The following is a 27,024-nucleotide window of genomic DNA, read 5'->3' on the forward strand; positions in this document are numbered from 1 at the left end:
AATACAATGAATATTTATTGAATGGATGAATGAACCAAATATTATCTAAATAGATTTGAAAGGAATTTGGTTGTCCTTTAAATGAAAATGCCATGTATACATTGACCTACTTAATTATTCTCTAGCTATAACTTTCAGTTTAACAGTGCTCTCAAACCTGTGGCAATGAATTTGCAGTCTAGATGCTCCTAATCATAGTATTTGATCCAACCAACTAAATGATTCCTTAGCCACTTTTTTGCCTCTTTCATTCCCAGTGACATTTAGACTATGTTGTACAGCACACTTGGAATTCTTGAATGTATTGCAGGCATTGATTCAGGAATATGTGTTCTAGCATGTTCTCTTCAGCAGAACAGTGCTCCTCTTCATTTATTGGGATTCTGTTTAATATTGCATTGGGAAAAAAAGGTCTCATTTAGAAACCATTTCCCTATTCTACAAACTAATGCTTTTCAGACCATTTTTGCTGAGTTAGAATCCCAGTCTTGTCTCATAAGCAGGGCTGTTGTCCGTAAGGGCGGCCAGGTGGGTTCTTGATAGCATCTGTGTGTCAATATGGGTTTGGAGTCAGCGTGCCAACTCCAGGTCCTCTCATAGCACTGAGTCTTCAAATTCCTTTGCTTGTGGACACATTGGCTAAGATTTCTGGCGAAGGCTGCCACACAGGCATGAGGACCCTGTCTCCTTTCTCCTGCTCCTCCTCTTGCTATCATGTGACAGGGTGTAGTTCGGTTTCTACCCCATGGCTCCATGTCAGCTTCTAGTATTTGAGAGGAGATATTTGAACCATTTAATGCAAATCCTGATTATCTTAATATTTCTCGCTGATACACTCAACTTTTTATGCTTATTTTAGCATGTCAGTACCTGAAAAATGTAAGGAGTTTTAAAGCATTCTTTTACTTTTAAAGTAGATTCACAGGGTGTGCAATCGTCACCACTATCTGTTTCCAAAACTTTTTCCTCATCCCAATCAGAAAAGCATTCTTATTGTCACTTCTGCACATCTTCTCAGGTGCTTCCACTCGGTTTCTAGTATTTGTGAACTGGAAGGGTCCAGCTCTTTAAGATCATGTGTTGCCCAGCCTCCTGCCTGGAAGCCACAGTTTCAATCAATTTTTTCCTTGCTGGTACAGAAGAACAGTGTCCTGCCCATAATAACCCATAGTGTACTTGAAGATAATTAAGTCATTCAGTAGCTATTTATTTCTCAGTGAAACAACTTATTTCCTTTCATCTTTCCTTGTTCCTTTAATCTTTTTGTTGACTTTTTCATTATCTCCTTAAGATTCTCAGCAGCCTCTTTAAAATAATACAGAACCAGACAAGATGCTATAATAAAGTTGACCAATACTGAATATAGTGGAGGAATTGTCCCTTGGATTTTTAAGATTCTGCCAGTCCTTCTGTTGAGGTGGGTTACTGAGTGTAAGTGTGGCGCCTCTGGGTGAAGGATTGGGTGTCAGGTCAGGAAAGCAAGGAGTTGGAGATGATCTGTACTGACTACTGCGATTGCTGCTTGTCACAGAGATAGGAAGTCAGGAGGGGGAGGTTGACTCACTATCCCAGCCTTGAAACAAATGAGGTCACAGCTTTTTAAATATTGAAACGGGGTATTGAGCTCTCCTCATGTTGGATTAATAAGAAATCTGTATCTCCATATAAGATGTCTTTTCACCCCCTGAATAGTTAGTGACCCAGGGCCTCTCTGTTCAGAAACTAGCTACTACTGGTAGTAGTAGTAGTAGCAGCAACTACTACTGATAATAGTTTTAGAGTGCTACTTCAGCAGCAGCTGTAGGTACCACACAACTGTGTTTCTAATTGCCTGCTCGTTACTTAAAGTTTCCTTGTCAAAACTAGACTCATTCTATCCTGCTCTCCTACAATCTTTTTTCCTAATTTTCTGACTGGTATTAGTATCCATCAGTCACCCCAGTTAGAAATGTTGGAGTTATCTTTAATAGATTCTTACCCTTTACCACCCCAACCCCCAGCCCAGTATCCAGTTAATCACCAGGTCTGCGCGATGAAATTTCTTAAGTGTCTCTCTCTCCAGTCCCACCCCAGCATCCTGGTACAGACCTCACCTCACTCATGTAACCTTTAACAATAATGTTCTAACTGGTTTTCTCTCCTACACCACTTCACCATAGTTTTGCCAGAATTGTTCATCTAAAGCAGAGGTCCTCAAACTTTTTAAACAGGGGGCCAATTCACTGTCCCTCAGACATTCCACACATGCGCACTGCGGGCCCGGGACGAGTCGGCTGCTAAGCAAGACAGGCAGCAGCGGCAAAAACACCCGGCGGGCCGGATAAATGTATGCGGCCTGCGGGCCGTAGTTTGAGGACCCCTGATCTAAAGGATAGATCTGATTATTTACTATCCTTATATTAAAAGAGATAATGAATTTAAAATTACTCAGAGTAATAGCCCAATATCTCCAGTGTAAAATCACTCTTCCTTCGGCTGGCAGGTAAGGCCCTTAATGAGATGACCTTCCTATATGTTTCAACTTCATCACCTGCCACTGCCCCTTAAGAATCTTAAATTTCAGTGCACAGAACTGCAGGAAGAAGAGCAGGAGGTGGCACAGCTCTGTGGCATCGACTTCGACAAGTCTGAGCTTCCTCCTGGGGTGGGAAGAATGACATTTTGGGAAGCCACCCTTCCCAGCCCCAGGGGAATGGAAGGTGAATAGCTTTCATGCAGGGGCTGCCAGGAAAGAAGGCTCCTCAGGGCAGGTCTGTCAGCTCTAGCAGGAAAGCAGAGTCATCTGCAAATAGTCCGGCATTTTGCTCACTAGAGTTCTGGGGCCACAGTTAAAAGAGGTAGGATCATCAGGCTGGGAAAAATCAGGCCCATTTCTCAGGATGAATATAAATGGATTTAGGTAAAAGATGTTGAGAAATGTGGGTGCCTTTTAATTTGTACCAGATGATCTTTATATCTCTGGGGCCTAGGAGCTGTTTAATAATTGTTTGTTGGACAATTTATCCCTGCTACTTTTTTACTCTATTCTATGAAGATATTGTTTGTTTATAACCTTAGTATTACATTGAATTCTACTGGATTCATTTCAGTTCTCGTCAGCCATTTCTTTTATTCACTTAAGAAAGGTTTACTGCCCTAACCGGTTTGGCTCAGTGGATAGAGCGTTGGCCTGCAGACTGAAAGGTCCCAGGTTCGATTCCGGTCAAGGGCACATACCTTGGTTGCAGGCACATCCCCAGTGGGGGGTGTGCAGGAGGCAGCTGATGGATGTTTCTCTCTCATCGATGTTTCTAACTCTCTATCCTGCTCCCTTCCTCTCTGTAAAAAATCAATAAAATATATTTTTTTAAAAAAAGGTTTACTGATGAATACCTACTATGCGTCAACACTTGTTCATTTATAAGGCAGAGATATGATGGCTGTTCTTCGTGAGCCTTCTCAGAAGACATACATAGATGGACATATGATCTTTACATTCAACCGCTCACTTTTTGTATGTTGCTGTCTTTTTCTTTTATAATCCCAGACCATGAATAATCAATCATGTTCTGTGTGGTATATCTTTCTCTCCTGGCCAAGTGAAGGGAGATCCTATATGATGACTTCTCTGTTACAAGACTCTATGTATTTAACCCTTTGAGTGCCAACCAATATCCTAGGAACTATGCTAAAATTGCCAAGGCATTTTTGCTGATTTTACAGCAGTTTAGGAAAAAAATTATGAATCGCAAGCAAATGAAGTTACATATTCAAAAACTTAAGGAAACCTTTACTACATTTGTTTTCATCTTTGACATATATTGTTTGCTGATTGTATTATAAAATACTAGTAGGAAAAAAATTTGAACAAAACATATAATGTTAAAATAGAGGGACACCCTTCTCCAATATCTTCCACAAAATCGTCATCTTCACAGCAAGAATTGACATATTTAGCAATATCACCATCACTAATAAAAGCACCTTAGAACTGGACACCATTTCGAAGCTTTAGGGCTACAAAATCTGAGTAAACTTCATAAAATCGTAGTACCTGTAAAAAGTTAGGCAGATAAATGCCAGTGCTCAGTTTTAGAACTACAGACATTCAGCATCATAAGTAATCTGCACTTAGGTGCCATCTGTCAATAAAGAGTGAACGACTAGCATCTAATAGTGACACTGCAGGAGGAGTGCGATACCGCTCCCGGCACTCTTGGCTAAAGACAGGAGGAGCGCGATCACGCTCCCCGACACTCTAGGGGTTAATAAATTCTTTGTGTGAAGGAAAGTGATCTGGTAGAGTCTTGAAATTTAGGGAAGGGTAGAATTCAGCCTACAATCTTTTTTTAAAAAATATATATTTTATTGAGTTTTTACAGAGAGGAAGGGAGTGGGACAGAGAGTTAGAAACATCAATGAGAGAGAAACACCGATCAGCTGCCTCCTGCACACCCGCTACCCGGGATGTGCCCGCAACCAAGGTACATTGCCCCTGACCAGAATCGAACCTGGGACCCTTGAGTCCGCAGGCTGACGCTCTATCTACTGAGCCAAACCAGCTAGGGCTGCAATCTTTTTTAGATCTTGGCCAAGGAGCACAGTTACTAAACTCTCAACAGGATTTCAGTCAAGGTTGTTTTACCTAGAAAGAGAGCCACATAGCATGGATCCAGTTTAGTGAGATTTCTTTTTGTTTGTTTTTCTAGAAAGATTCCTCCTCTTAGAGTTGAGTGTAAGCAAAGACATAGCGAGGTTTGGAAAGAAATCAGGGAAGTGAATAGATTTCTGTATGGAATCGCACTTCTTTGGATAGCCCATGGCCCCTAACAGCTTCCTCTCCCTGGTGTTTATCCCTGGATGATCTATTGGCTAATTAGAACTGGAAAGACAGTAGAGGGCGGCTAATGCTTCAAATATCAATCTCTTACACACCTTGCACCATTTTTTAAAAATCAAAGAACTTGGGCTCCCTCAATTGGAAAACAAACACACAACTTGGGCTCCATCCAGTATTACCGACCAGACCTGCCCAGGCCCCACCCAGCATCTGGGGGCTGAGCTTCTGCCGGCTCGCTCACCTGCGGTCAGTTTATGTGGGTGGACTCAGCTTTTTTGGTCATCCCTGCCTACAACCTTCAGGTCTCCTTTCTGACCCTCTGTTCTTTCTGTCCCAAATATGCAAGGAGACACTGCCAGAGCCCATGTATACTCAGGGTCCTGGACCTGTCCCCACAGGTGGTATTTTCAGGGTTGCTCCCTGCTTCTTTGGCTAAAGGTAGGACAATTCAGTTACCCCAGAGATCATTCATACACATCCAGTTGTCCTGTAGGGACACCCAGCCTGTCTCCTCTAAGAAGCTGTCCCCCAGTAAGCCCTTCTTCCACCTTCTCCACAGTCTCTTCACTTTCCTCTCATTGGCATCTGCATTTTTCTAGTTTCTGCCCTTTAAAAGGTCTTCGCAGTCAGATAGACTGTGGCTCTCTGCGGAGTGAAGTCCATCGGGGAGGCCTTGGCCGCGTCTGTCCTTCACAGCACTCTCTTCCTCCGTGGTGCCCCAGGTCCCGATTTGTTGTTTGTTTTTTGTTTTTACTTCGGAAGAAATGTTTTTAAACGTTACAGGGGCAGCCCACAACCAGAATCTCCCTTTCCACTTTTCCCTTCTTTCTTTTCTTTTTTGCAATATATTTATTGAATTTATTACAGAGAGGAAGGGAGAGGAATAGAGAGCTGGAAACATCGATGAGAGAGAAACATCGATCAGCTGCCCCTTGCATACCTCCTACTGGGGATGTGCCCGCAACCAAGGTACATGCCCCTGACCAGAATCGAACCTGGGACCCTTCAGTCCGCAGGCCGACGCTCTGTCCACTGAGCCAAACCAGTCAGGGTCACTTTTCCCTTCTTTCCTCCACTCAACCCACATCAGGAATCTGGTCTTCCACAGAGTATGCAAAACTCACATTGTATTTCAGTCTTGTGATTTTCAGAGGTATAACTTCTGGAACTAGGAGACTAAGGTCCTGACAAAGCAGATGTGCTCTTAAAAAGTTCCATATTCCTCCGGACTCCCCCTCCCCCTCCAGCAGTGCTTTATCATAGCATTCGATCTCCAGAACAGAGATGGATATCCCTTGTGCTGGGATGCGCAGGGCTCCTCTGGAGAAGCAAGCCGGCACTGACTCAGCCAGGGAGAGAGTGGCCTCGCCATGCAGCTCTTGCCAGGGAACCAGGTGGGAGGGGAGTGGCAGCCACCAGGCAGTGCCAGCGAAGACCAGTGTGCTGCAGCCTTTGGTGGGTGCACAATGTCCCTGATCTAGAAGATCGAGGACAAGACCCCTGCAGGAAAGAAGCTGCTTCTTGCCCAAACCATGCTGCTAGCTAGCCAGGAAAGTATGTGTTTGGGTGTTGGAACTAACGACCACATTCGCCTGTAGATTTATCTTCCAGAATTCCTCCGGGAGCTCCTCCAGACACACCCTGTTCTAGACATCTTGAAGAGGTTGTAAATTCTGCTGGCTGCGTCATTTAAATCGTGCTTGGTCGTTCTCATAAAATCTAGAATATGATTTACTGTTTCTATACTGTGATCTTTATAGGTGTTTGATACAAAAATGGTTCTATTACAAATTAAAATATTTCTCCTCTCAAGCATATGGCAGCACATAATAATACTGTAAGTTTGGAAATCTATGTAATGTCTGTGTTCACCCATGTTAGACATTAAAAGTAGAATTTATATACTTATTGCCATTTTAAAAAAGGAAGATACTTCTTTCCAAACAGTACATAAAAGTTTCCTTAAACCTCTGGACATCACTGGGCTGAGTCCCAGTTCTAGGGGCATCTCCCTGTGAGTTGGGCTGAGAAAGACAAAGCCTCCTCCTGTGCCTCGATGTCTCTCTGCTGCTGCACTGTCACCTCTGAGGGTGATGTCTCCACCGACCGTGTCCTACTGGCACTGCTGCCCAAAAAGCTCTGCATCTCAACCAGTGCCACACATTCTCCCTGGTGTCTGCACCTAACTGCCGCCAGGTTAGTGGATGGCTGCAGCAGCTCCAAGCAGGGGATTTCAGGCTTGTAGTCCCATCCCCCCATCTTCTGCCTCAGCTGCTTTCTTATGATGCCGTCACCCAGAAAACACTCCCAAGAAGGAATTTAAAGTGTGCCCCAGATGAAACGCACTCAAGAAATCTTTTACCATAAGAAAATTTGTCCAGAAAGAGATTAAACTGAGACGCACCAGGAATATAATTGGTTTCTTCAGGCCATAGCCAATTTCCTTGCCTTTAATTTTTCTGGATTACTTAGTATCTAGAAGCTTGTATCTGGAAGCAGGAATCTTTGCCATTTCCAGAGAAGGGGTGGTGGCATTTTTGATAGTGCACTATTTTTTCTTTTGCTAATTTACAGTGCTCTCTTGTGCCCTGTTCCCATTAGGAAGTGAAAGCATGGAAATTAAAAAGCAAATTACAGGAATGAGAAGATTACTGAATGACAGCACTGGGAGGATCTATCAGCGTGTTGGCAAGGAAGGAGAGAAGTTAAAAGAAGAACCCCAGGATTTGGACTCCGTCTGGCCTCAGCGTTTGAACTCCTCTGCTGAGGCCCCACAGAGCCTCCCCCCTTCTTCTCGGGGTGCTTGGAGTGAGTTCCCAGCCCAGAGTCAGTTCTCAGGGCAGCCTGGCCCTCGCTCGAGAACCCTCCAGAGTCAGCCCCACACTGCGGGGAGTTCCAATGGTAGGTATTGCTGTTAGACATTCAGAGTGTCCTTATGGGGGTTGTCTGAATGTTGTTTTATTCCTAAATGTTCACTTAAGGTTTTCAGTAGGTTCTTGGCAACTGCACCTTTTAAGCATAAGAAATGAAATCAATTTTACCATAGACTAATGTAAACAAGAGTTAAATTCCTACGACCTATTTCTTATCACAAAAGCACCACCAAACTTGTAAATAAAGACCCTAATTTTAAACATTGAAGTAAATGTGAGCTATTCCATGCATTTAAGAAAGATTATTAAAAACAAGTAAGAGGATTCTTTGCCAACCCCCTGACTACAGTTCAGGGTCACCGGTGGCCAGAGCCCTTCCCGGCAGCTCAGGGCACAAAGCAAGGATTAAGGATACCGTTAATCCTAGGGCCTCACACAGCCCACTCTCACTCAGACTAGGACAATGTAGACACGCCAGTGAACTTCAGGTACACATCTTTGACATGTGGGTGGAAACAAGTTCCTGGAGAAACCCACGCAGATACCGGGAGAATATGCCAACTCCACACAGATAGTGGCCCAGACCTGGAATCGATTTCTTTCTCATCAACATTATAAGAAAACTAGAGGCCTGGTGCACAAAATTCATGCACTCAGGGCAGGGGGTCTATGCCGGCAGTCAGACATCTTTAGCGCTGCTGCAGAGGTGGGAGAGGCTCCCACCACCACTGCTGCACTCGCCAGCCATGAGCTAGGCTTCTGGCTGACCGGCGCTCTCCCTATGGGAGTGCACTGACCACCAGGGGGTGGCTCCTGTGTTGAGCGTCTGCTCCCTGGTGGTTAGTGCGCATCATAGTGACCAGTCGTTCTGCTGTTTGGTCAGTTTGCATATTAGCTTTTTATTATATAGATGGTCTTTGGCTGATTAGCTCCCACTCACCCACCCACAATCAGGGCCGGGGAGGGACGGGGGATCTTGGCCAACCAGGGAGGGACCACATGAGGGCTCCAGGGCCCGTCTGGCCCGTCTTGCTCAGTCCCAATTGGCTGTACCCCAGCAGCAAGCTTACCAATCGGTTGGAGCATCTGCCCCCGGGTGGTCAGTGCACCTCATAGCAACTGGTCGACCTGTCAACTGTCTGCCCCCTAGCGGTCAGTGCACATCATGGTGAGCGGTTGAGTGGCCTTAGCATATCATTAGCATATTACGCTTTGATTGGTTGAATGGATGACCGGATGACTGGACACTTAGCATATTAGGCTTTGTTATGTAGGATGACATTCTTTGATGACCTGCTGTACATTAAGCCCTCCCTAAATCAGCTGTCTTAGCTCAGTTATTTCAAAAGACAGGGAAAACATAGTGGAAAAGTTGCAGACCATAGAATACCAGAATTGAGAAGCAGGGAAGACTGGGGGTTCTGTAGTAGAAGTGGTGATTTCTTAGTAGAGATTTTAGCCCATCGTTGATGGATCAATATTGTCACAAAAGACTGAACATTAGGGTAGAAAGAGCCCCCTTTTGTCATTAAAAGAAGCTTCCTGGTCATATGGTGTACTACTCATATATCCTCTTGCTGACATTGTCACTTTTCTTCAGAGGAATCATAGCTAAAGGGAGGACTGATAACATAGCACCCTAGTACCTTCATTTTAACTTCACATTCCAGCTACTGAACCAAATGATTCATAGTTCATAACTTGTTTCATTAGAGTTGAAATGCAGCCCTTTAAAGTAACATTTTCTTAATATAAATATCTAATTGTTTAGAAAAAAATTAATGGTAGTGTTTCAAAGCGTAAGGTAAAAATGGATGATTTTTTTCAGTCATGTTCATTTTTACCATTGATATTGGATGTAACTTGTTCTATAAATTATGTATAGATGTGCTGTTCTCTAGTTCAGTTCACACAAAGAAAACAAGGAAAAGTAATGCATTTTTCCTTTCCTTGAAAGTAAAGGATTTTTTAAATCTATTATCTTCAAGATGAAGAGAACTGTTTTGATTGTTGTTTTTTAAACACAATTCCCAGTAACCAGTTCAGATGCATGAAAAGCCATCCTGAGACACTGCTGATGAGATAGCAGGGGACCCCACGAGATGTACCGGTGTCTTCTGTTTCCCTCAATATTACATAAGTCAGTGTCAGATTCACAGGCTGGCATGCTTCCAGGTTGGAGAGAGATGACTCTTGAAAGACTCCTCCATAAAAATAAAAAGGCAGTTCTCTTTCAAATTAGAAAATGATTTATAACACACTGAAAAGAGTTGGTTTGTCCTCTAAAAAGGATAAAGACAGTACTTAAAATAGTGACTAGGCATATTCTACAAGGCCCTCCTGATTCTTCAGCCATGGAAGAAAAGAGAAGAGAAATAAGATGCCCTTAGGTGTGAATAGAGTTAGTACATCTCACATCAGTACGTTTTGGGCTCACAGAGTTTGGTTTCCCGTATACAACAAGGAAGTGCATTTACTTTGGAAAATATTATGTGAAAAGCTACAAACAGAAATTCCCTCATATTCATTTGAAAATAGAGCTTTTATGTTTATATTCATATTATTATATATAACTGTGACTGGTATGTCATTAAAATTATTTGCAATTTCAAGGTGCAAATCTCAGTTTGCTATAACTTTGAATGTAAATAATTGTGCTATTCCAAACATTAAGTTATCTTTAGGTATTTCATGGTTTTGCTGTAGTGAATTTTTCTTTTGTATCCACATTTAAATTACATACAATGTATAATAAAAGATATAACTGACCAAAACCTACCTTAGAGCTTACCTCTTCCACCCATGAAAAAAACCGAACTGATAGTAGTGTATTATACAGTCCATTCTATGGTAGTGGTTGGATACTGATGCAGAGGGAACGCCACTGAAACAGTGATTTTCCAAATGTTCCATTTTATTCTAAGGTGAATAAAAATAATTTCTTTACTTCTAAGGGAAACAGAATAGGATTGATATTTTAAGGAAAATGTATTAGATTTAAACAGTTAAAATAGTCTAAAATGAGGGAAATCTAAGGAATGGGAATGGAAAAAATATATAGGATCATTGCCTTTATTAAGGTGGAGAAAAGCCAGTACAAGTTCAAATGTCCTTCCATACTCTACTCCCCCACTCTTCCCCACCCCACCCCACCCACCACACTCAGAGTGTCTAAAAGTTTTAATGTGTTGACAGTTTTTAATTTTTGAAATAGCATGCTCAATACTAAGACTATTTTTTAATAGTTAGACACATTTAATTCTTAACCGGAACCTTTATAACACATGTAGCTACCAGGTTTTTGTAAGGCGGTTCTCAGAGCTAGATTTTTGTGCAGAATAGCATGAGCATGTTTCTAGTGAAGTTTTAAGCTATTGTTATCTGAGATGAACTGGTGTGACTAGAGGGAGGCCTGCTGTGACAGCGCATTGTATGCGGACGTTCCTGCGGCTCCACCACCCGTGAAACAGCAGGAACCTTATAATACAGAGAAGCCTGGATAATTAGATAAAGTCAGACCCCCAAATTTAAGTTGTGAAAATTATTGGGTACGTTTTTCTTAGGCGCAGTCTCATAATTGCACAGGCTTCAAAGTCCTGTCAAGATACCTTTTCCCCCTCTCTTTATAATTTCGGTATTGTTTGGAGTATGTAATTCTTTTCTTTCGTGCTTAGGAGAACTTCCAGTGGTAAATTCATCATTTGGATCAAACTGCTGCACTTGTAACTGCCAGTCAACATTGCAGGCCATTCTCCAAGAACTCAAGACCATGCGGAAATTAATGCAAGTTCAAGCAGGTACAATGATTACACATCAGATCAAGTCCCCTGATTCTTAATGCATGTCTGACATCTTCAGTTGGGATGTTTTTCATTGTGCTTTTATTGTTCAGTTCTTCCCTCTGCTGTCTTGCTATTATTTTTTTAGGTATCCATTTTCTCAGCTTTTCCGCCAACCTATTTTCCTTTTAGAACATCTAACAAAATTTGTATTGCTAATAATACTAATCCTTTACCTATGTACATGTGCTCTGTATAGCTCACCCCCTGATCTCCTAGCACCTCACATGTTGGTTCATTATATTTTGAAACAATTATACATGAAGGTGGGCAGAGTTCTTCAGCTTATTGTCCGAATGTGAACAGACAAAGAGGTTCCGATCAGGAAAGAAAATGAGCTGCCTTATCTGGCCCCTTGAGGTGCTCAGTTTGTTTGGCTGCCTGCATCTTGGCCTCCACTCCTGCACGAGTCCCTTTGGCGCTTGGCATGACAGTGTGGAAGCCACACGGTCCGGTAGGTGTGGAAGAAGCCTTAGGGAAGCATGGGCCCTGCTGGTGGCTTTTCTCCCTGACATTCAGGACATAGGAGCTCAGGCACGATTTGTCTTCTTCATTTACATGACGCCTTTTTTGTCCTCACTCCTCTTAGGCTGAAGAATAGAAGAGCAGTGCATTTGCAGTTTGGGATGAGAGTTCAGTTTCTCCCCTTACTCCTGTGTGACTTCTCTGAGCCTCAGATTTCTCTCCTGTCTCCGGAGTACTAACCTCTCACTCTCAGGGTTGTTTTCAACGGAGAATGAGATAGTAAATGAATTCTGTAAGGCATGGCACGAGTGTAAGCAATTTGTTAGTGTTGTAATAAAGACCACAGAGTATTTTATAGAAGTCTAGATCTTGATGATCGCGGCTCTGTTTTCTAATCTTCACAATTAGGGGAGAAACAGAACTTTTTTGTGACATGTACCGAAAATAATCGATCATTTTATTAAACTTTTCCTCTTGTCAGGGAAAACAGCTTCTTGGCCTTGGCCGAAAGCAGGAAATAGTACAGTCATGTGTGACTAGCATTCCCCTCCTTTCATTGTAAAGGTATTTATGAAGGTTATGGTTCAGAAATTGTATGTGGTGCCTTTAAGTGAATTCTAGTAAAATTTTAATATTTAATGATGTGGTTTTGATATTGAAAAGCTTACTACTTAAGACATTTCAGTCACCCAAGATTGCATAAAAGTAAGGTGAGCACCCTGCCTGGTGTGGCCCAGTGGTTGAGCATTGGCCCGTGCACCTAAGGGTTACGGGTTTGATTCCTGGTCAAGGGGACGTACCTGGATTGCAGATTTGATCCCTGGCCCCGGTTAGGGCACATGTGGAGGCAGCCAGTGTGTCTCTTTGTCATTGATGTTTCTCGCTCTTCTCCCTCTCTCTCTTCCTCTCCCTCTCCCTTCCTTCCACTCTGTAAAAATCAATGCAAAGAATATCCTCAGGTGAGGATTAACAAAAAAAAATCAACAACAACAAAAAATGTATGCTGTGTGGCTAGAATTTATTTCCTTCAAGACAGGTATTTAGAAAGTTTTACCTTTGCTTTAAGGTAGTAGGATCAAGCAATAAAATCTGGATGCAAGAAACTTTGGCTATGTCTAGACTTGCAAAAGGAGAAGAAAACTGATAGTCCCTATGTTGAAACCAAAAATACGTTCACCTTTAATTTAGAATAGTGAGTCTTGGAGAGGCGTATGTTCTAGACAATCTTGATAATTGCTTTAATAGTCCACTTGACTTTGGGGAAAATTCAGAGAGAAGAGAGAAAAGTTCTCCACTCTGGCTTGCACATTAGAATTACTTGAGGAACTCTAGAAAAATCTCAGTGCTTGGGAATTTTGATTCAGTTATTCTGGGGAAAGGCTGAGGCACTGAGATTTTTTTCAAGCTCCAGGTCGAGAAACCATAAGCTCATTGAATTACTGCATGGGTGATTAAAAACTTTTCAGTTTATATGCGGTGTCCGTAGTTTGTTTCCAACAGTTAAAAATTTCTTTATAGGCTGGAAATGAAAATATCAAATTTAAAGTGTAAATATTGTTTATTTGCAAGCTGATAGGAAATATTCCAGATTTATTTGCATTTAAAGATCTTCAGTTTTCATTTGACATATTTATAGGTGTATTTCTACAAAAAGGCAGGCATATTCTATGATCACATTTAGTAAGCCATATTAATACATGAAAATTTCATATTTTTTTTAAATTTTCCATGAGAGTATTTTTAAATGGTTAACAAACATTACTTCTCAAAGTGCACCTGTAAAAACTATAATTACCGTCCTTGTTTCTTTAAGTATATTTTCCGTATTAGTACTTAGTTCCTGTTCAGTGCTTTTTGTCTTTGGAACGCAAACTATTTCTGGATTTTACTCATTTGCTTGACGCGTGTAGGACTCTGTTATTTCTATTTCTCAGCCACATGAAACTGAGGTGTGGAGAAGTGGCCAGGTCTGAGCCTGCAGTGTAGTGCTGTGGAGATAGTTGATGTCTGTGAGGAAGGGGTTACAGGACCTGACAAGTGACTAGCAGGCTTTGCCCACATGCTTACTGGTACAGGCATACTGGTCATTCCAGACTATTCATTTGCTCAGACTTACCCAAGTGTTCATCCTTGTCCAGTCTTTGTCCATTTTAGTGCTAGCAACTGATCAGTTTAACCCCAAATGACAATTGAATATTCCTGAGACTGCCTTCCCAGAAAATAGGGATATCTACACCTCAGTTTAAGTTCTGGAGTTCTCATTTACATAACAGTGCCATGCGATTTGTAAAATCATGCTCAGATGTTTCCTCCTGTAGCAGTACGATCTGATTATTCGCCAGCATCTGCAGCAGAGTTCTCTCTGGGGTGTTTTCTGCCTGTAGAACTTTAAGGTGCTCCAGAGCCGTTATTTGGTAAATCCAGGTCCCGCGTGCTTTATGTGGTGTGCTTCATCCTTGGGTGAGCCCATTGCAGTCTCAGCCAGTGGAGCATGCAGATAGACAGGTGAGACATTTGCCTAAGTTGGACACAAGTGCCTGTACCATATTTTTGTTTATTGTTCACAGTTGGAACCCCAAACAGACAACAACCCCCAATTTCCCTTATATGCTCCCAGCGAACTGCTGTCTCACGCAAGAGAAATAAAAAGAAAAAAGTGCCCCCAAAGACTGTTGAACCTCTTACTGTGAAGCAGAAGCCCAGTGCGTTAGAGACCCAGAAGAAGACAGGTGTGGCCTCAGAGCAGTCGGCCCTCCAGGCAGCTGAGCGCACTTCCACGGGGGAGAACCACGTCCTAGGATTTGGCATTGTTCTCGAATCACCTTCCTCCGATGTAAGTTGATGTTTTCTGGCTGCTGACACTAATGTGATAAAACTGTTAGGAATTTTTTCAAATACTACGCTTTTCCCTTAACTCATGCTGCCCAGGCAAACTGGAAAATCTTGCAGAACACACGTGGGAAAGAGGAAAGGAAGATGATGAATAATTTCCTTGCCTAGAATTTTCTCTTCAGAAAATCTTATGCCTTATTTATTTAAACATGTTTTCATTCTTTATCTCTGAAAGAAGGGTGAGGGAGTAATCTACTCACTAATTTCTTTAACATTTTTTTGAAGCGGCCATTTTCAATTTCCTCAGTGTAGAGCTAAAAGAACATAATTAAATCCTTTGCAGATGGCATAAATGAACCAAACCTTACAGATAAGGTCACACCTTTCTAGAAACACAAACTAACAATAAAAAAGGAGCAGTAGTGCTAATTCTATTTTATAGATGCAAGCTACACTGCTAATTAGGCTGCAGTGCCATGCCATTTACTCTGTGTAATGATAGGTTAATGCTCTGCAAAGGTTTTCTATTTTAATAACATAGTCAGCATATTGTTGCAAGTCCAAAATGTTGGATGACATCTGAGATATCTGACTTACCATTTTATATTCAATGACCATAAACTAATTTTGTTAATAGTGTGCTAAATGTGCAATTACATACCCTCTTCATAATATCTAAGAACATTGGTGTTTCCAACCCCAACTTGTTGGGAGAGTTCTTAAAATAAACAAGAGTGAGTGATCTATTATTATCAGATTGCATAGGATGAGAGTCCTGCTGAGAACTCCCACAGGCCTGTATGGGATTGGAGTTTGGTCCTACCTTTTAAGTAAGAAGTAAACTGCTGTTTTTAAAAAGTGTTCTCTTTCACATTGCACAGGGAGACCATTTGCCAGCATGTATCCATGTTGGGTCTTAACAAAGGGGGGCAACAAAAATCACCTTGTGACTGCTTTAGAGTAGAAAATCATTCAAACTTTTATTCTGTCCTCAGTGTCGAAGGTTTTTTGTTTTAGTTTTTTATTCATGAACACATGCTATAATTAATTGTTAAGAAGTTTTTCTAGACTAAAACTTAATTTTAAAATGTCATTAATGATGATAATGTTTTACTCTGGACCAGTCAGCTCCTTTGATTAGAGCATATTGTTTTGAAACTAAAGCTCTGATCCAAACCCATGTGGATCACATATTTGGAAACAGAGGTACATTATTCCATAACACAAAATATATTCAGTCATAAGAAGTTTTAATACCTTTATTTTTTAGCATTCTTTTCTGATAGGCTTTGATGTATCAAGAGCAATCATTTAACTTGTATAAATCATCCCCTAGACTGGTAGAGCATCTACCTATGAACTAGGAGGTCACGGTTCACTCTCTAGTCAGCACACATGCTCAGGTTACGGGCTCAATCCCCAGTGAGGAGTGTGCAGGAGGCCGTGACCAATGATTCCCTCTCATCACTGATGTTTCTATCTTTCTCCCCCTCTCCCTTCCTCTCTGAAATCAATAAAAATATATTTTAAAAAAAAATAAAATAAGGGCTGGGCAGTGCCCTGAGTGGGGAGGGGATGAAAAATAAATAAATAAATAAATAAATAAATAAATAAATAAATAAATCATCCCCTAATGCTAATAACTGAACCTTCTTCTTTTTTAATTTTTATGCTGCAAATGTACTTCAGAGATAAATTGAGGACTAGCTGATAAAGGCCTTATGTACATTAGTGAAATCGAGTTTTTATCTTTATCAGTATTATAATTTTATTTACATGCCAAATAAATATAATTTGCTTTTTATTTATAACTAGGGGCCCGGTGCACGAAATTCGTGCACTGGGGGGGGGGGGGGGAGAGTGTCCCTCAGCCCAGCCTGCCCCCTCTCACATACTGGGAGCCCTCAGGCGTTGACCCCCATCACCCTCCGATCGCTTGATCGGCTCCTTGCCCAGGCCGGATGCCTTGGCCAGAGGTGTCAGGCTTGGACAGGGGACCCCCATCTCCCCCCGATCACTGGCTCTGGCCCCCGCCCAGGCCTGAGGCCTCTGGCCCAGGAATCATGCCTGGGCAGGGGACCCCCATCTCCCTCTGATCGCTTGCTCCACCCCCCGCCCAAGCCTGACGCCTCTGACCCAGGCTTCAGGCCTGGGCAAGGGGACCATCATATCCCCCCAATCCCCGGCTCCGCCCCCGACCCAGGCCTGATGCCTCGGCCAGAGGAGTTGACCCTCATCACCCTCCAATCACCAATCACCGGATCGGCCCCTTGACCAGGCCTGAGGCCTCAGCCAGAGGAGTTGACCCACATCACCCTCCGATCACCAATCACCGGATCGGCCCCATGACCAGGCCTGAGGCCTCCGGCAGAGGTGTCAGGCCTGGGCAGGGGACCCCCAGCTCCCCGCGGTTGCAGGCTCCGCCCCTGCCCAGGCCTAACGCCTCTGGCCTAGGCTTCCGGCCCGGGCAGCGGGGACCTGCAGTGGCAGCGGGGGGCGCCGCGATCGTGGGCTTCGCTTTACGCCCAGGCAAGGGACCCCTAGCTCCTGGGACTGCCAGTTTCGACTGTGCCCAGCTCCCATCGCTGGCTCCACCCCTACTTCCTGCTATCACTGGCCAGGGCGGCAAAGGCGCCTGATTCTCCGATCATGGCTGGGGGGCAGGGCAAAGGCAGCCCCAGGGCCACCTTTGCCCTGCCCCCCAGCTCTTAGCTCCCCCCTGGGTTTCTGATCACTGTCAGTGGCAGGGGGCTTCTTCCTGCTTTCCCTTTCGCCTCCCTGCATTGTGCCTACATATGCAAATTAGCCGCCATCTTGTTGGCAGTTAACTGCCAATCTTAGTTGGCAGTTAATTTGCATATAGCCCTGATTAGCCAATGAAAAAGGTATTGCCGTACGCCAATTACCATTTTCCTCTTTTATTAGTGTAGATTTTTTTTTTGCTAACAAGAGAAATTAAATTGAATAATGCACATTTAGAATTGTCCATGAAAACTTAGGTGTTTATTAACTTGATGAAAGAATAACATACTTATAAAGAAAAGCAAAATTATATATACACTAGAGGCCCAGTGCATGAATTTGTGCGCAGGTGGGGTCCCTCAGGGTGGCCTGTGGGGATCGGGCCAAAACCCACAGTCCAACGCCGCCTACAGCTCCTACCTGCCGCTCCCACTCATCTCGGCCCTACTGCACCTGCCACAAGCTCACGCCCAATCAGTCCCGATCAGGAGAGGTTCGCACCACTGCAGCAACACTCACCAGCCACGAGCCCTGTGTCTTGCACCCTCCCGAGGGGAGTGGCTCTCTGACTTCCCCTGAGGGGTTCCGGATTGCGAGAGGGTGCAGGCCATGCCGAGGGACCCCACCAGTGCATGATCGGGGCCAGGGAAGGTTGTGGGAGGTTGGCCAGCTGGGGAGGGACCAAGGGAGGGCTTCAGGGCATGTCCGGCCCATCTTGCTCAGTCCCAGTCAGCTGGATTCCAGCAGCAAGCTAACCTACTGGTCAGAGTGTCTGCCCCCTGGTGGTCAGTGCACATTAGAGCGACTGGTCAACTCTCTGCCCCTCTAGTGGTCAGTGCACGTCACAGTGAGCGGTTGAGTGGCCTTAGCAAATCATTAGCATATTACACTTTGATTGGTTGAACAGTCAAGAGGTCATCGGACGACCAGACACTTAGCATATTAGGCTTTTATTATATAGGATATTATATTTATATATTTTAATATATAAATATATATAAAATATATGTATATTTTAGAGTCCCAGTGCACAACATTTGTGCATTGGCGGAGGGGGGGCAGGGGCCCTCAGCCTGGCCTGTGCCCTCTCGCAATTCAGGACCCCTCAGGAGGTGTCTGACGGCCGGCTTAGGCCCACTCCCCACCTAAGCCAGCAGGCAGACATCCCCCGAGGGGTCCTTAGCACTGCCTCGGAGGCGGGAGGGGCTCCCGCCACCACCAGTGCACTGGCCAGCTGTGAGCCCAGCTTCTGGCTGAGCGGCGCTCCCCCTGTGGGAGCACACTGACCACCAGGGGGCAGCTCCTGCATTAAGCGTCTGCCCCCTGGTGGTCAGTGCATGGCATAGCGAACGGTCATTCTGCCATTTGGTCAATTGGCATATTAGCTTTTTATTATATAGTATGGAATACATTATCCAGCTGATAAGCCATTGTTCAACAGAAATGCACTGCACCTGTGCAGTGAGTCCCATTGGTGGATAAAGAAATTCTGTCCACAGGTAGCGCTCAATGGCATTCATGGGGATGGGCTGTACTTCGAAGTCCCTGGTGGAGGAGATTGACTCCCTTTGGTGTTGGGACCATCAATGCTAAGGCATCCAAACTTAGTGCCTTTTAGTCTTATTATTTCTTAGCCATGAACCTTTTAAAATTTGGTGGAAGTCCAGAGGAAAAAACAAAATCTATAATAATCTTAAAGGAATCTTCCTATAAAACAGATTGGAGAAAATATAATTAGATATATATATAAGTGGGTGGGAAGTGTGAATCTGAAGATGGACTCTGAAAAGTACCCAGCATTGGGAGAAGTAGATCCAAAGTTGTAGGATTGGGCAAGCGGTAGCAGATAATGATATAAAAGTAGGGCAGGGCCAGATAGTGAAGGACATATAATGTCTTGCCAATGCCCTTGGTCTTACTCTTATGGGCACTAGAGGACTATTGCAAGTTTCAAGTAGAGAAATAATCATACCTGTGTTTTAGAATGGAAAGTGGAACAACGTTGTGGATGGAGAGAAGATACTAGACACAAAGAGACCAGAGGCAGATAATTACAGTCAGCCAGGCAAGATTGGGAGGGTTAGTACACAAGCAGTGAGCCTGAAGAGAAAACATGAGGGACATTTAGGAGGTACACAACTTGGTAACTCAGTAGGAAGTAACCCCCAGTTTCTATCTTGGAAAACTGGGTTGCTGACTAGATGTTCCTGACTTCTTTAACTGAGATAGGAAAAGAAAGCAGAAGCAGCCTTCAACTCTGGATGGGAAGTACAAGTTTGGAGCACAGGAGAAAAATTAGAGTTAGAAGCAATGAAATACGACACATAAAACCTATGCTTTATTACCTTTTTAAGTGTAAAAAATACTGTACATTTTTAAAAATTCACAGTGCATTAAGTTATCTTTTTTATGCTGTGACTTTTAGAGTCACCAAAATACAAATTTGTATCTCTATACACAAACACAAACCTAAGCACACATGTGGGGCCATAGATGGTTGCAGGTAGAACACTGATAATGATTATCTGTGTTCAAAGGTAGAAAAAACGGTGAGCTCTAATCACAGCCAACTGCAGTGTCAATGCCTCAGTCTTGGAAACACTAAATGATAGAGTATGTGGGAAAATCCTATTGCTGTGCCTTGCATATAAAAGGTACTTAGTAAATGTTACTTAGTCTACAGGTGATGAAACATCTGCATTTGCATTAAGCATAATATCCTATCTAATAAAGAGTGAATATGCTAATTGACCCTCACGCTGTCGCAAAATGGCAGCGCTCACAGCCAATAAGGAGGGAATATGCTAATTGACTGCAACACCCTCAAAGATGGCAGCGCCCACAGCCATAAGATGGTGGTGCCCAGTTCCCTCAGCCCTGCCAGGGCAGCAGGCATGCAGCAAGGCCGGGCCCGACCCCAGGCGGCCTGGCCACTCCGCGTACCTGCCTCTGGAGACTCCCAGTCCCCTCAGCCCCCAACTTGCCCAGGGCCAGCCCAAGGTGCAGGCAAGCCTCAGATGTCGGCTGCCCAGCCACCCAGGGCCGCCTGAGGCTCAGGTAACCAGGGCTGGCTGAGGCTTGTGCTGCCGGCAGTGGCAGCAGCAGAGGTGTGATGGGGCGTCGCCTTCCCCTGATCGCTGGGTCACCTCCCACCCCTGAGGGCTCCTGGACTGTGAGAGGGGGCAGGCTGGGCTGAGGGACCGCCCCCTCCAGTGCATAAATTTTCATGCACCGGGTTTCTAGTATAAAATAAACATATGGCCGAAACTGGTTTGGCTCAGTGGATAGAGCATCGGCCTGCAGACTGAAAGGTCCCAGGTTCGATTCCAGTCAAGGGCATGTACCTTGTTTGAGGGCACATCCCCAGTAGGAGATGTGCAGGAGGTAGCTGATCATTTTTCTCTCTCATCGATGTTTCTAACTCTCTCTCTCCCTTCCTCCCTGTAAAAAATCAGTAAAATATATTTTAAAAAAATAAAATAAAATAAACATATGAAACTTTGGCTTTAGGACTTGGCTTTAATTTAGAACCCTCCCCTCAATTTAACTCCCATTTTCTCTTCTTTCCTTGTTATTGCCCTCTCTCCCTACCCCCCAACCCCCAAAGGCCCCAGTATAATTTCAACAGCCCTTTCTTCTAGAACTTTGTATACTGGTTTGTAATATTTGTTTACTATCCTTTGCTAAATAATTTCTCACATTTCTTCCTTACTCTGAGGCATGATTATTATAGATAAGGACACCGTGTCATAAACGACTTGAAGCACAAGTTCACACACCCAGGGGGTGGAGCTGGTTCTCAAGCCCTGGTCTGCAGGGAGCCCTTATCTGAGTGAGACTCAGGCACCTGTCCTAGCACATTTCTTGTACATGCCCAACACTTAGTAGCTGTTCACGGGATGATTGCTACACAAAGGGGAACTGGAATGTTAGACTACAACTGTGTATTCTCTTTACTTAGGAGTTTCTGGGTAGGAGAACTTAATGGTTAAGTGTGCAGGCTCTGAGATCAGGCTACCTGGGCTAGAAGCTCGGCTGTGTGACCCTGAGCAAGCACACCTACCCTCGCCTTCCTCAGCTTTCACTCCATAAAATGGGGGTAGTGATAGTGCTGACCTCTTAGAGTTGGCCTCTTGGGAGAGTTAAATGAAGTAATCTATGTAAAATTCTTTGAATAGTACTTGGTAAATTTCAAGCACCCAGTAAATACTGATTCTTTTTAAACTTTAGCAGTCCTAGCTAAGTATCTTTAGAGGGATGAATATAAATATTTATTAAGTAAATTTAAACAAATATACATGAACAAATTGTGTGTTTTTTAAATGAGTGGCCAGAAATGTTTCTCTCTGGGGGCAGGATTATGTAACCCATATTAATTAGCACATTAAACAAAATTGAAACCTATATTACACCAACACAAAAGCAGAAACCCCAAACCAAATTTTAGATTTAAGTACAATATTATTTTTTGACACATGTACAACCCAATAATCTAGTGGTATTCAGACAAGACAGTTGTGACTTTTTTACAGTTCCTGTTTTTTCCTACTTAGTTGGATATATTGGTTTGTGATTTTTAGGGCAGATGTGCATGGCTCAGGTTTGTTCCATTGTTGTTGCTTCTTGTTTGGCTAGTTTTTTGGCTTCGGTGAAACACTAAGATCAGTTTTTTTTAAATACTTTTAAATGTTTTTTAAAAACATTTTTCTATTTTTGTAATAACTATGAATATTTTCCAGCAAATCCTAAATTACACAAGAGGGTGCAGGCTGGGCTGAGGGACCCCCCTCCCCGCCGTACATGAATTTCGTGCACTGGGCCACTAATTATTAAATAATTTAAAATGCATTGGTGCTTTCAACAGAAGTGGCTTCTGAATTCAGAATCTGTTTTCTTAATTTCTTTTTAGCACAATAAATAAAGCAATTCACTGGGAGCTAGTAAAGCAAATCAACCAGGCAAGCTGTTTTAAAATTTATTAATTGACACATTGAATTAAGGCAGTATATGCTTGTTAGTGTAAGTTCCAGCCTAGGCTGCCTAGGTTCAAATCCTTACCTCATTACATATTAGTTAAGTAATTTTTATAAGTAACCTAATGTCTCAAAACTTTAGTTTTTGCACCTGAAAGTTGGGGATAATAATTGTAGCCACTTCATAGGCTGAGAGTTAAGTTAGAAAACGCATGGAATGTGTGTTACTAGGGCCTGGAATATAGTAAGTAGCAAATAGTAAGCCGGTCTGAAACTGGCTACCTGTTTTTTACATAGAGACACAAACTATTGTGTCTAATTTATTAATTTACAATTGAAAATCTGGGGCTAGTGCCCACTCTGAATATTCATACACTTCTTTTTACTCTTTTAACCTATGATCACATATAGCTTTTTACATATCTTACTAAAATTTGGTATTGATAATCCTATATAATAACGAGGTGATATGCAAATTAACCCTCATGCCCTCACAAGATGGCTGCCTATGACCAGGCCGGCAGGGGGGTTAGTGAGGGACGACCAAACGACTGAACAAGCAGGCTGCGTGGAGCAACCAGGCCGGCAGGGGGGTTAGTGAGGGATGACCAAACGACTGAACAAGCAGGCTGCATGGGGCGACCAGGCCTGCAGGGGGGTTAGTTAGGGATGACCAAACGACTGAACAGCAGGCTGCGTGGGGCAACCAGGCCAGTGGGGGGTGGGGGGACATAAGGGGTGACCAGGCCGGCAGGAGGGGCAGTTGGGGGTGACCAGGCTGGCAGGGGGGGCCAGTTAAGGGCAACCAGGCCGGCAGAGGGGGGCAGTTTGGGGCAACCAGGTTGGCGGGGGGGGGGGGGGTGCAGTAAGAGGCAACCAGGCCAGCAGTGGGGGGCAGTAGGGGTGACCAGGCTGGTGGGGGGGGGGGTTGTAGTTGGGGGCGATTAGGTGGCAGGGGGGGCAGTGAGGGGTGACCAGGCCAGTGGGGGGTGGGCAGTTAGGAGCAACCAGGCTGGCAGGGAGGGGGAAGTTGGGGGCAACCTGGCTGGCAGTGGGGGGGCAGTTAGGGGCGACCAGGCGAGCAGGGGGGGGCAGTTAGGGGTGATCAGGCCAGCACACAGAGGCAGTGAGGGGCAATCAGTCTGGCACACAGAAACAGTTAGGGGCGACCAGGCAGGCAGGCAGGTGAGCGATTAGGAGCCAGCGGTCCGGGATTGTGAGAGGGATGTCCTGGATTGGAGAGGGTGCAGGCTGGGCTGAGGGGGAGCTCCCCCTACCCCCCCCCCCCCCGCACAAATTTCATGTACCAGGCCTCTAGTACCTTATATAAAAAGCCTGTATCAGAAATGTTCCCTCTGTGATTAATTTGTATCATTTCTTTCAAATTGTTTTACGTATTTTTCTTTAGATTATACAGGGAAGTCACATGATATTCTCATAGGGACTTAAGGGGAAAAAATTTTAATTTACCTGCTTAGAGGATCTCTTATCCACAGTAGGTTTGGACCCAAACTACAGTTGCCAATGCCCCACACAGTAAAAAATCCACATGTAACTCTTGACTTCCCCAGAATTTAACTACACAGTTGTTGCTCAGTACCTGAGGGGGACTGGTTCCAGGACCCCCTGTGGATACAAAAACCCACAGATGCTCAAGTCCCCTATGTAAAATGGCAGAGAACAATACATGCGGTAAGCTCTTCACATCCTAGGACTCCCACTATAGATCAAAAACAGTACATGGATTTATGAAAAAATCCATGTGTAATTTGACCCGCACAGTTTCAAACCCATGATATTCAAGGGTCAGCTTACTTCAGTAAGCTGATGGCGAACCTATGACACGTGTGTCAGAGGTGACACACGTGTCAGGTGACACGCAAACTCATTTTTTTGGTTGATTTTTCTTTGTTAAATGGCATTTAAATATATAAAATAAATATCAAAAATATAAGTCTTGTTTTACTATGGTTGCAAATATCAAAAAATTTCTATATGTGACACGGCACCAGAGTTAAGTTAGGATTTTTCAAAATGCTGACACGCCGAGCTCAAAAGGTTCGCCATCACTGGCTTACTTCTAAGCAGAGGGAGACCACAACTGAAATGGAAAGAGAAACAAGATAGCTAATGTTCACAAACCTGGGTCCAGGAACATTTTCAAGAGTCCTTATGACTACATGCAGTTTTTGCCTCCAGAACTTCACTCAGTGTAAGAGGTAATGCCACTAGATAAGGAAAATTCAACATGTGATACATTGTTGTGCTGAGTGGCTTAGGTACATGGGATGCATGAAAATCCAAATTTATAGTGGGAATTCAGACTCTTAGCTCTTAAAGTAATGACTTTAAGTGTCATAAATTATGCCCCACACTTTGGATGTCACCATTCAAAGATCTTAAGTATTCAATAGAATTTATTGAAACATATTACTTCAGTAATCAGTAGAGTCTGAAAATTTGGTGTGCTAACTATCTGTCTTCATGGGAGTATCAAATAGTGATTCTGTCCAAGGAAGTCTAGTTTTTAAAAGGATATTCATTTGGAATGCTGGTTTCTGTCATAGCCATGATTAGTAAGCAGGGAGATCTCATTTAATCCAGAGACAGTAAACAAAAAAGAGATTCAAAGATACAATTAAAGAGTTTAGCCTGTTTTTAAATATATATACAAAGATGTGGGTCATGAGATGGTAGTAATCCACTGTGTGGTTATATTTATAAAATGGAGAAAATAAAAAGGTTTCATGTGAAAATTTGAGATGATCTTTTCTTCGTTATCTCAGAAAGTGAAGCTATTTTTAAGAAATTGGTTTGATTGTGTTGCATTGTAGATATAATGTTAGTGCTCATTCACCACCAGCTAAGAAATCTGCCTAAGAGAAAGGACCTGAAAAGCAAGAAGGGGGCAGAGATTTGTCACCTCTGCTCTGGCTGCTGCCTCAACTAATAAAACTGACTCCCTTATACAGGGTGCATAACTGGGCGAGTTCATGTTCCTTGATCTGGAAAGAATGCTGTAAAAAAAACATTTTTTTTTGGCAGTAGAAAGTGGAACAGGAAGCTTTGACAACTTCTGTTTTGGGATAGTGTCTCAGAAATCAAAATACTATTATGATCTCACAGGGAGTCTCTTGGCTCCATAGAAACTTCCAGCTATTTAGAGTTAGGACTCACAGCAGATGGCAGAATCAGCAACCGCATCTCTGCCTCCTAAATCCTATATCCAGGGCCTGATGAAATGCTATCCTGTCCCTCCTGTACCCCTTCACTCCTCACCAGTCAGATGCTTCCTAATTATCTGTACCTCTCTCATATGTAGCACTTACCACTTTCTACTTTGCATGGTAGGTATTTGTGTGTGTGTCTCATCTGCTGAGTCCGACCTTAAACTCCTTACACACGGAGGGTGCTCAATAAATAGATACTGATTCAGGCAGGTCTCTGTTCTCTGGGTTCTCTGCTCTGAGTTAGCGCAGATACTTTTAGGAAAAGACTGGGATACTGGACCACGACTCAAACTTTCAAACCCACTTCTTCATTTATACAGGAATAAAAAATTGCTAAATACTAGGCACATTGAATGAATTTCTACATAGCTTTTTGTGTGTTCTGGCAAATATCTATCAGGCACTAATGGGGGGTTGGCACTCTGAATACGAAAGAGTGCACAGTCTGATGAGAAACACAAACTCCCAACTAGATGAATGCAGTGTGGGAAGGGCCATAAACGGAACTCATAGGAAACACTGTAAGTGCGCGAAGAAGGGAGGGGCTAGTTCTGCCTGGCGGCTAGGAAACCAAGTCCTACAAGATGAGTCACAGTCACGGAGGAGGTCCTGGGAGTCCCAGAGGTCAGGTGGCTGAGTGTTCAGAGCCTGTGATGGTTTCAGAGTTATGGGGATGAGACAGGTCGGCATCTTTCCATTCCCTCTTGCAAATTTAAGAGCGTCTATTTCTCCCTAGACCCTCAAATATTTGGGAGTAGTTATTTCTACAAAGTAGGCAAGGATTCTTTTGTTTTCTTTTTTTCATGGCTTTCAAATGATACAGAAGCACTTAGCAAAAATCTGCAATCAGTTCATTTAGAATTTAAGGTCTAAATGCAGCCATAGAATGTGCAAAATAAAATTCTGCTTATGAGCAAAACTTCTTCTGAGATTATGGTGATAAAGTTCTCTCAACCCTAATATTTCTACATTGAATCATTTGACAAATATGCTCCAGGTGCCTGGGGTGTGCCAGCTTCTGCTCTAGGAGTCGGGGTCCAGCCCCAGCTCCCATCTGCCTCCTCTGCTGACCTTTACCGGAAGCAAGATGCAAAAGTCGGGAAACAGTCTGACAGCACTGTTTTCATAGTGATATTTACTAAGCATTCAGAGACCAAACGTTGAATGGCAGAGTGAAGCTGAGAAATGAGATGTCTTTCTGGACGACCCAGTCGGGAATTCCATTCGGGAGGGGCAGAACCCAAACTCCTT

General features: G+C 43.5%; 1 protein-coding gene across 1 annotated transcript in view; it reads left to right on the forward strand.

Moving 5' to 3' along the window:
• Nucleotides 1–27,024, forward strand: part of BEND7 (BEN domain containing 7) — a gene marked incomplete at its 3' end in the record, with an annotated part of 76,854 nt that overhangs the window by 16,683 nt on the left and 33,147 nt on the right. The window contains exons 3-5 of the mRNA XM_081099245.1: nt 7,421–7,720; nt 11,367–11,489; nt 14,564–14,829. Of these exons, the coding sequence (XP_080955371.1) occupies nt 7,421–7,720; nt 11,367–11,489; nt 14,564–14,829 (689 nt within the window). The remainder of the gene's footprint in view (nt 1–7,420; nt 7,721–11,366; nt 11,490–14,563; nt 14,830–27,024) is intronic.

This window comes from Myotis nattereri, assembly GCF_964212035.1.
Source record: "Myotis nattereri genome assembly, chromosome: 1".
Classification (NCBI taxonomy): domain Eukaryota; kingdom Metazoa; phylum Chordata; class Mammalia; order Chiroptera; family Vespertilionidae; genus Myotis; species Myotis nattereri.